Source organism: Lepidochelys olivacea, assembly GCF_965140295.1.
Source record: "Lepidochelys olivacea isolate rLepOli2 genome assembly, chromosome: 8".
NCBI lineage: Eukaryota > Metazoa > Chordata > Testudines > Cheloniidae > Lepidochelys > Lepidochelys olivacea.
The window spans coordinates 76,717,056-76,728,291 of NC_140418.1; the positions used below are offsets into that span (position 1 = coordinate 76,717,056).

The window sequence follows — 11,236 nt, forward strand, 5'->3', positions numbered from 1 at the left end:
TGAGATGGTCGAGTTGAGGATCCTGACACAGGGAAGAAAAGAGAGCAGCAGAATACGGACCCTGGACTTCAGAAAAGCAGACTTTGACTCCCTCAGGGAACTGATGAGCAGAATCCCGTGGGAGAATAACATGAGGGGGAAAAGAGTCCAGGAGAGCTGGCTGTATTTTAAAGAATCCTTATTGAGGTTACAGGAACAAACCATCCCGATGTGTAGAAAGAATAGTAAATGTGGCAGGCGACCAGCTTGGCTTAACAGTGAAATCCTTGCTGATCTTAAACACAAAAAAGAAGCTTACAAGAAGTGGAAGACTGGACAAATGACCAGGGAGGAGTATAAAAATATTGCTCAGGCATGCAGGAGTGAAGTCAGGAAGGCCCAATCACACTTGGAGTTGCAGCTAGCAAGGGATGTTAAGAGTAACAAGAAGGGTTTTCTACAGGTATGTTAGCAACATGATCAGGGAAAGTGTGGGCCCCTTACTGAATGGAGAAGGCAAACCAGTGACAGAGGATGTGGAAAAAGCTAATGTACTCAATGCTTTTTTTGCCTCTGTCTTCACGAACAAGGTCAGCTCCCAAACTACTGCACTGGGCAGCACAGTATGGGGAGGAGGTGACCAGCCCTCTGTGGAGAAAGAAGTGGTTCAGGATTATTTAGAAAAGCTGGACGAGTACAAGTCCATGGGGCCAGATGCGCTGCATCCGAGGGTGCTAAAGGAGTTGGCAGATTTGATTGCAGAGCCATTGGCCATTATCTTTGAAAACTCATGGCAATCAGGGGAACTCTCGGATGACTGGAAAATGGCTAATGTAGTGCCCATCTTTAAAAAAGGGAAGGAGGAGGACCCAGGGAACTACAGGTGAGTCAGCCTCACCTCAGTTCCTGGAAAAATCATGAGTAGGTCCTCAAGGAATCAATTTGGAAGCACTTAGAGGAGAGGAAAGTGATCAGGAACAGTCAGCATGGATTCACCAAGGGCAAGTCATGCCTCACTAACCTAATTGTCTTCTATGATGAGATAACTGGCTCTGTGGATGAGGGGAAAGCAGTGGCCATGTTATTCCTTGACTTTAGCAAAGCTTTTGATATGGTCTCCCACAGTATTCTTCCCAGCATGTTAAAGAAGTATGGGCTGGATGAATGGACTATAAGGTGAATAAGAAAGCTAGATCATCGGGCTCAATGGGTAGTGATCAATGGCTCCATGTCTAGCTGGCAGCCGGTATCAAGCGGAGTGCCCCAAGCGTTGGTCCTGGGGTCGGTTTTGTTCAATATGTTCATTAATGATCTGGAGGATGGTGTGGACTGCACCCTCAGCAAGTTTGCAGAGGACACTAAACTGGGAGGAGTGGTAGATATGCTGGAGGGTAGGGATAGGATACAGAGGGACCTAGACAAATCGGAGGATTGGGCCAAAAGTAATCTGATGAGGTTCAACAAGGACAAGTGCAGAGTCCTGCACTTAGGACAGAAGAATCCCATGCACTGGTACAGACTAGGGCCCGAGTGGCTAGGCAGGCAGTCCTACAGAAAAGGACCTAGGGGTTACAGTGGACAAGAAGCTGGATATGAGTCAACAGTGTGCCCTTGTTGCCAAGAAGGCTAACGGCATTTTGGGCTGTATAAGAAGGAGTATTGCCAGCAGATCGAGTGATGTGATCATTCCCCGCTATTCAGCATTGGTGAGGCCTTATCTGGAGTACTGTGTCTAGTTTTGGGCCCCACACTACAAGGATGTGGGAAAATTGGAAAGAGTCCAGCCGAGGGCAACAAAAATGATTAGGGGGAGGGAGCATATGACTTATGAGGAGAGGCTGAGGGAACTGGGATTATTTAGTCTGCGGAAGAGCAGAATGAGGAGGGATTTGATAGCTGCTTTCAACTACCTGAAAGGGGGTTCTAAAGAGGATGGATCTAGACTGTTCTCAGTGGTAGCAGGTGACAGAACAAGGAGAAATAGTCTCAAGATGCAGTGGGGGAGGTTTAGGTTGGATATTAGGAAAAACTTTTTCACTAGGAGGGTGGTGAAGCACTGGAATAGGTTACCTAGGGAGGTGGTGGAATCTCCTTCCTTTTAAGGTCAGGCTTGACAAAGCCCTGGCTGGGATGATTTAGTTGGGGACTGGTCCTGCTTTGAGCAGGGGGTTGGACTAGATGACCTCCTGAGGTCCCTTCCAACCCTGATATTCTATGAAGTCCTGGAATAGGTTAGCAAGGGAGGTTGTGAAATCCCCATCAGTGGAGGATTTTAAGAACACCTGGACAAACACCTGTCAGGGATGGTTTAGGTATAGTTGGTCCTGCCTTAGCATGGGGCACTGGACTAGATCTCTGAAGGTCCCTTCCAGCCCTATATTTCTGATTGCATGATTCTAGAATTGTAAATATGGATTGTTTTCCTTAAAACGAAAAATCTTCCTTGGATTGGTGGACTTTGATTAAAGTAGAGTTTGCTGTTTGTTTACTTAAAACATGATCTTTGAAGGAAAAGAAAATCACTCTTGTGCCACATAGCAGTTGCTTACCTCATTGGCTGCTGCCTCAGAGTTTTCTTTGTTCTCCAGCAAAATCAGAACTTCTCCCTTTCCAGGGTAATAAAGGTCCAAAAGAAATTAAAATTCTGACCAAAGCAGAGTTTCATCAAGTCCCTCACTCCCTGGGCCACAGCCGTGTCTCCAGGGTCTGTTCAAAGTTTCACCCCTGGTGATGGGTTCACCCTTCTTGATGCAGGGCAAAAATTACAAAAATCAGCAGGCAGCTCCTCAGAGTGGTATAGGTTATGGTTCTCCTATAGCTATCTCCTACACTGTGGCCCTCCTCTGTGTAACTCCAGGACACTGACCCCTTATCACCTTCCTAAATTTCCTTCCTGGCCCCTTTTACAGGCGTCATAGTAAATCCTTTTGCTCTTGGGGAGTTTCAGAGCTCTTGCTTTTACCCAGTCTCTCTCCCCAGTAAAGAAACCCAGCCTATTCCCTCTCATCTACTTTACTCTGTCCTGGTCCTCTGAGCAGAAAGAACCACAAGCCCTGCTCTTTCCCCTGGTCTCCCTCACAATGAAGAAAAGGACTAGCCTTTATAAAGCTTCCCTTCCCAGCAGGCCTACCTATCATTTCTCTTACTCCCATTCTTCCCTCTGGACTACAATCCCCAGAATCCCTCTATTCTGGGTAAAAAACAGGAACAGGGGGATCTAAGCTTTGACTTTACTGACATTTCTACAGTAAACCCAAACCAGAATTAGTGAACATTTCAGTTAGTCATTTGGCTTGAATTTGGGGTAATGTGTAGATTGGCTACAATATTTTTTTAATCTAACAAGTGATTAAACTTGATTTGTTTTGTTCAGATGCTGTAACAGCAACCTCCAGGACTGCATGATGCTGTGGTTTCTCTTTCCACTCATCTCTTGCCGTGACTGAGAGCACTGAAGAGTCTGACAAAATCCTTCCTCTCAAATTACAAATGAGTCCTTCATGGGAAACTTAAAAGAAAGCAGAGCCAGCTAACACAGTCCACTAACTTCTACTAAAACTGAAGAATTTACATAGCATCTTTAATGCAAGAATCCTTAAGGCCATGTCTACACTACAAAAGTACTCCAATTTTACAGAAGTCAATTTTTGGGAACAGATTGTAAAGTCGAGTGCATGCATCCACACTAAGCACATTAATTCAGCGGTTTGCGTCCACAGTACCGTGGCAAGCGTCGACATTCTGAGCGGTGCACTGTGGGTAGCTATCCCACAGTTCCCGCAGCCCATTGGAATTCTGGGCTGAGCTCCCAATGCCTGATAGGGCCAAAAATTTGTCACGGGTGGTTATGGGTAAATGTCATCAGTCAACCCTCCCTCCCTCCATGAAAGCAACAATCATTTCACGCCCTTTTCCCTGGATTGCCCGAGCAGAAGCATAGCACAGCAAGCATGGAGCCCATTCAGCTCACCACAGCAGTTATGACCATTGTAAACGCCTCGCGCATTATCGTGCAGTTTATGCAGAACCAGCGCCTGAAAAACCAGGCGAGGAGGCGACAGCAGCACGGTGATGAGGACATGAACACAGATTTCTCTAAAGCCACGGTCTCCAGCAATTTGGAGATCATGGTGTTACTGGGGCAGGCTCATGCTGTGGAACGCAGATTCTGGGCACGGGAAACAAGCACAGAGTGGTGGGACCACATAGTGTTGCAGGTTTGGGATGATTCCCAGTGGCTCCGAAACTTTCGCATGCGTAAGGGCACTTTCATGGAACTTTGTGACTTGCTTTCCCCTGCCCTGAAGCACAAGAATACCAAGATGAGAGCAGCCCTCACAGATCACAAGCGAGTGGCAATAGCCCTGTGGAAGCTTGGAATACCAGACAGCTACCGGTCAGTTGGTAATCAATTTGGAGTGGGCAAATCTACTGTGGGGGTTGCTGTGATGCAAGTAGCCAATGTAATCATTGAGCTGCTGCTATCAAAGGTAGGGACTCTGGGAAATGTGCAAGTCATACTAGATGGCTTTGCTGCAATGGGATTCCCTAACTGTGGTGGGGCCATAGACGGAACACATATCCCCATCTTGGGACCAGACCACCAGGGCAGCCAGTACATAAACCGCAAGGGGTACTTTTCAGTGGTGCTGCAAACACTGGTGGATCACAAGGGACATTTCACCAACATCAAGGTGGGATAGCCGGGAAAGGTTCATGATGCTCGCGTCTTCAGGAACTCTGGTCTGTTTAAATGGCTGCAGGAAGGGATTTACTTCCCAGATCAGAAAATAACTGTTGGGGATATTGAAATGCCTATAGTTATCCTTGGGGACCCAGCCTACCCCTTAATGCCATGGCTCATGAAGCCATACACAGGCACCCTGGACAGTAGTAAGGAGCTGTTCAACTACAGGCTGAGCAAGTGCAGAATGGTGGTAGAGTGTGCATTTGGACGTTTAAAGGGTCGCTGGTGCAGTATACTGACTCACTCAGACCTCAGTGGGATTATTGGTTTCGCTGTTATTGCTGCTTGCTGTGTGCTCCACAATCTCTGTGAGAGTAAGGGGGAGATGTTTTTTGGCGTCGTGGGAGGTTGAGGCAAATCGTCTGGCCACTGAATACGCGCAGCCAGACACCAGGGTGGTTAGAAGAGCACAGCAGGAAGCGCTGCGCATCAGAGAATCTTTGAAAACCAGTTTTATGACTGGCCAGGGTACTGTGTGACACTTCTGTTTGTTTTTCCTTGATGAAAACCCGTCCCCTTGGTTGCCTCTAAATTCCCTGTAAGCCACCCAGCCTCCCCCCTTCGATCACAGCTTGCTTGCAAAGGAAATAAAGTCACTATCGTTTAAAAAACATGTGTTCTTTATTAATTGATTATGAAAATAGGAAGATAACTCACAAGGTAGCCCGGGTGGGGTGTGGGAGAAGGGAAGGAAAAGGCCACTTTAAAACTTCTTGAATGACAGCCTTCTGTTGCTTGGGCTGTCCACTCGAGTGGAGTGGTTGGGTGCCCGGAGCCTCCCCCGCCCCCCACATTCTTGGGCGTCTGGGTGAGGAGGCTATGGAACTCGGGGAGGAGGGAGGGCGGTTAAACAGGGGATGCAGCTGCAGTCTGTGATCCTGCTGCCATTCATGAACCTCCACCAGATGCCGGAGCATGTCCGTTTGATCCCACAGTAGCCCCAGCATTGCCTCATGCCTCCTCTGATCATCCTGCCACCACATCTCCTCACGTTCATTGGCCACTTTCCTGTACTCTGCTGTTGTGTCCCTCCACACATTCTGCTGAGCTCTGTCAGTGCCGGATGACTGCATGAGCTCAGAGAACGTTTCATCGCATGTGCGTTTTTTTCGCCACCTTATCTGAGATAGCCTTTGGGATGGAGGAGGGAGGCTTGAAACATTTGCAGCTGCTGGAGGAAAAAAAGGAAGTGAAGTATTTTAAAAGGTACATTTTACAGAACAATGGCTATACTCTTTCATGGTGAACAACACTATTCACATTGCATAGCACATGTGATTTTGATACAAGGTCACATTTTGCATCTTATATTGAGTGCCTGCGGCTTTGCTGTTAGAGATCACACACGCAGTGCCGGGAAACAGAATTCGGCTTGCAGGCGGCCATGGTAAGCCATAGTCTTTCGGCTTCTGCAACCTTCATAACAGCAGTGCGCTCCTCTCCCATACCAAGCAAAGCACGTTGAGTTGGCCATTTAGTACTCTGTTTTCCTGTTAACGTGCAACAGCAGAAACCAAACTAACCTCCCCCCGCCCATCATCCAATTCTCTGGGATGGTCGCACTACCCCTCTCCCCACCGTATACTGGTATCAGGGAAGATCCCTGCTAGCCAAATGTAAACAGCTCAGTGCCAATGTCCCCTCTCCCCCACGCGTGGCTAACTTCGGGGAGGATTTCTTTTCAGCCACCGGCAAACAGCCCAGTAGGAATGGCCACCTCTGAATGTCCCCTTAATTAATTCCCCTATTTCAACCAGGTTACCATGAACGAGATCACTCTCCTGAGGATAAGACATAGAGATAAAGAATGGATGTTGCTTGAATGCCAGCAAACACCGGGACCATACGCTGCCAGGCTTTGTCATGCAATGATACCAGATTACTTGCTACCAGCATGGCGTGGTAAAGTGTCCTACCATGGAGGATGGAATAAGGCTGCTCTCCCCAGAAACCTTCTGCAACGGCTTTTAGAGTACCTCCAGGAGAGCTTCATGGAGATGGCCCTGGAGGATTTCCGCTCCATCCCCAGACACGTTAACAGACTTTTCCAGTAACAGTACTGGCCATGAATGCATCCCAAGCCTCAGGGCTACTTAATCATTAAAAAACACTTGCTTTTAAAACATGTATTATATTTTAAAAGGTACGCTCACCAGAGGTCCCTTCTCCGGCTTCGTTGGGTTGGGAGGGTATTTCAGTCAGGGTAATAAAAAGATCCTGGCTGTTGGGGAGAATGGTGTGCTGTGTACTCTCTTCAAGCTCATCCTCCTCCTCCTCATCTTCCCCGTCCGCAAAATCCTCAGGTATGGCGGAGAGTACCCCATCATCAGAGTCCACGGACAGGAGGGGGGTAGTGGTGGCGGCCCCCCCAGAATTGCATGCAGCTCAGCATAGAAGCAGCATGTCCGGGGCTCTCCAGTTTGATTGACCGTCCGTTTGATTCTTTGGTTTTCTGGTACACTTGTCTGAACTCCTTAAGTTTCACCCGGCACTGTGTTGCATCCCTGCTGTAGCCTCTGTCCCTTATGGCCTCGGAGATTTTTTGAAATGTTTTGGCATTTCGTCTTTTGGAACGTAGTTCTGATAGTACAGATTCATCTCCCCATACAGCGATCAGATCCAGTACCTCCCATTCGGTCCATGCTGGAGCTCTTTTTCAATTCTGGGACTGCATGGTCACCTGTTCTGATGAGCTCTGCATGATCACCTGTGCTGATGATCTCACCTGGCCAAACAGGAAATGAGATTCAAAAGTTTCCGGGGCTTTTCCAGTACACCTGGCCAGTGCATCAGAGTTCAGAGTGCTGTCCAGAGTGGTCACAATAGTGCACTGTGGGATAGCTCCTGGAGGCCAATACCTTCGAATTGCGTCCACACTAACTCTAAGTCACAAAGACGATGCCGATTTCAGCACTAATCCCCTCATTGGGGAGGAGTACAGAAATCGGTTTGAAGAGCCCTTTATGTCGAAAAAATGGCTTCGTTGTGTGGACGGGTACAGGGTTAATTCGATTTAATGCTGCTAAATCCGACAAACTCGTAGTGTAGACCAGGCCTAAGAGTCCAAGACCCTTTAACAAGGTGAAGGCCACCAATACGCATGACCATGACTTTGGATAGGTACATTTTCTAAATAAAGTAATAAAATATAAATCAGATGCAAGAACCAAAATCCTCTTTCCTGAAATGCAGTCACAGTAGGTTGCATGTTGGCAGCCTGTTAACAGCCTGCAGCAGCATTTCAAAATAACCATTCAAGAGAATTGGAGAGAGGAATACTTTAACCCGCTGAAACTACACAGGGAATCAGGGTAATTCCATGCTGCCAACCTCAGCTGGAATTTAGTCTGGACACAGAAAAGCAGGATATGAAAATATTACAAATAAAATAGAGCACTGTATATACACTGTTTAATTACAAGTTTTGGGGCTGATGCAGGAATTACTGGGTGAAAATTTTATAACTTCTGTTACACAGGAGTTCAGATTAAATTATTATAAATCTTTAAAACCTTTTGATGTATTTCAAAAGTATATTCCCAACTCCTCAGCCCCCAAAAATCATTAAATCAAGGAAACGGTTATGATTGGTCTTTAGGTAAAACAGACATAGAAAAGAAAAATGTTTGCAAAACAAATAATCACATTACAGTCAGTCAATGTTTTAAATTACAAAAAAACAGTTTTTATTATTTTTTGTGTGTGTTCTTTAATGCAATATAACACTAGGCAGGCCTATTATCAATTAAGAAGTTTCTCACCACAGGATTAAGACGTTTGTCTATTAAGTCAAATTTCAAAGATTTCCCTTGACAGTCTTACAGGTCTTGTCATCACTTAAGCACGTGCATTAATGGAAGTGCTGGAAATGTGAGATACGAGACTTGGAACAGGTGCTTTTCACTAGGAATATGTGCGAGCTAGTCAGACTGGCTAGATACAACAGGGGAAACAGACATACCCAGATTCTGATCATGCAGTAGGTCTGCTTTTCAGGTTCAGTACACATTTTTAAAAATCAGAAGGTAGTTTTCTTATATTTGATCCACCATCTGTTCTCTCTGTTTCTATAACTAAGAATGATTTGCATTTTCTGCAATGATGTAGAATGCTTTGTTTATATGAGGGAATTTTGTTAGTTACTTGGCACCTGTTTAATATAACTGGACATATATACTCATTCAAATCATGCCTATAGTATTATCAATAAAAAGTCCATCCATTCTTACTAGATTACTGTAGTTCCCAGAAAGATTTTCCATAATCCATTGCAGGTAAATATACGTATGAGTAGTAAATGAATGGCTGAGTAAATATGGCACTTTTACATTTACATATGCAATCTTTCCTGGATCTCATATGGAATTAGGAAACAATCTTTTGTTAGCAAGAGCATTTCTAAAATACTGTAATTTTAAAATACATCCCACAGACTAGATATTAAGAAGTTTAGAAAAAGCCAACAGGCCATTTACCTGAGTTTGTTTCATAAGATTAAACTGATAACTGTGATTTGATATTTTATCATTCATTGTGATTCTAAGGGCTTATCTAAACACAACTATACCGGTTTATCTACATCTGTATAATTAAAGCGATAAAACCTCCTCGTGTGGATGCCATTATACCAATATTAATGTGCTTATAGAAGTACAGCTACTCCCATACAGGAAGGGGAATAAGCTATACCAGTATAAAGCACGTTTATATCAGTATAACTGTGTCCACACTAGTGGTTCTCAGCCAGGAGTACACGTACCCCTGGGAGGTACAAAGAGGTCTTCTGGAGGGTACATCAATTCATCTACACATTTTGCCTAGTTTTACAACAGGCTACATCAAATGCACTAGCGAAGTCAGTACAAATTAAAACTTCAGACAGACAATGACTTGTTTATACTGCTCTATATACTATACACTGAAATGTAAGTACAATATTTATATTCCAATTGATTTTATAATTATATGGTAAAAATGAGATCGTAAGCAATTTTTCTTTCAACTAGTGTGTTGTGACGCTTCTTTATTTTTATGTCTGATTTTGTAAGCAAGTAGTTTTTAAGTGAGGTGAAACTTGGGGGTATGCAAGACAAATCAGACTCCTGAAAGGCCACACTAGGCTGGAAAGGTTGAGAGCCACTGCACTAGAGGCACTACTGGTACAACTGTAATAGATAAATAATCACATCCCTAACTGACCTAGTTATACCAGTACAAAAACTGTCTGTAGGCCAGGCCTTCAAAACTTTAGCTAAAAGGTGTGTGTCATTTCCATTCAGAATATACACTGCACTATACAAGGGAGACAATAGACACAACATAAATCATGTTTTTGAAATGCTATATCTATAAATATAGGCATTGTAAAGATTTTTTTTTTAAATCAACCTTAATGTAATCTCCTATTTCAGATCTAAGTAAGAGAATGATACAGATTCACTGATTTCTTGGACATTTTAAACAGTTTACATTCATCAGGAACTACAGCACTTGGGTTTACACAATTAGGTTAATACAAGCAATGAAACATTTCTCTCTCCCAAATCACATCCAACTGAAGCACATTTGAAGCAGTTCTTGTAAATGCATTCCATATATGAATAAAAGTAGCCCTTGCAACAGCTACATCAGTTATAGAGCTAAACTTAAAAAGCTTGCTTTGGTTCCTTCACATCCAACCCATCTTGTTAATTATATGGAAAAAGTAAGTCAGACTTTGGTACTATGGCAAGTATTCTTACTGAACTACATAGTACACCCTGGATTAACGGGGAAAAAAATATTTTTCTTCATCTCTCCCACCCCCATGTGTCAGATTCTTAAAGCAACAACATGCTTTTGTACCAATACCCAAAACTTAAATTAACTATAGTGCAAGCCACACAAGCAATACTGGCAACAAAGAGCAAATACCCTGACAACTACCTAGTAATTGTTTCACATAACTTTGAAAAATTAGCAGCCAAGCCCCTGCAATTTACAAACAGCATGACTGCCCTTTCAAAGGAAATACTTATTTCTAGTTTCAGAGTAACAGCCGTGTTAGTCTGTATTCGCAAAAAGAAAAGGAGTACTTGTGGCACCTTAGAGACTAACCAATTTATTTGAGCATGAGCTTTCGTGACCTACAGCTCACTTAATCAGATGTGAGCTGTAGCTCACGAAAGCTCATGCTCAAATAAATTGGTTAGTCTCTAAGGTGCCACAAGTACTCCTTTTCTTTTTACTTATTTCTAGTTATCTGCTAGCAATTATCCAGTGCCTGCATTGTGATTCAAACATACAGGGGAAGAGGAGACGCCCTGGGAAATTTTAAATTATTTTTTATTAGGCTTAAATTAGCTTTCGAACAGCACATAGAATTAAAATGGACAACACCTGCCAGACCTGCCCATGTAAGAGTAAATGGCAGGAGTAGTTGACAAAATAATTTAACATAGATTTAGCTGATAAAATTCCCAACCTGATATACTATTGTGTCAGCCTATTACAGATTATTAAATTATTTAA

The 11,236-nt window shown here is 44.0% G+C and overlaps 1 protein-coding gene across 2 annotated transcripts in view; it reads left to right on the top strand.

Annotated features, from left to right (window-relative positions):
* Positions 1 to 5,240, top strand: part of LOC311525372 (uncharacterized protein) — a 56,752-nt gene extending 51,512 nt beyond the window's left edge. For both annotated transcript variants that reach the window (XM_084637475.1, XM_084637476.1), the window contains one exon: positions 3,353 to 5,240. In XM_084637475.1, the coding sequence (XP_084493601.1) occupies positions 3,930 to 4,682 (753 nt within the window). In that variant the 5' untranslated portion in view covers positions 3,353 to 3,929 and the 3' untranslated portion in view covers positions 4,683 to 5,240. The remainder of the gene's footprint in view (positions 1 to 3,352) is intronic.
* The last annotated feature ends 5,996 nt before the right edge of the window (positions 5,241 to 11,236 follow it).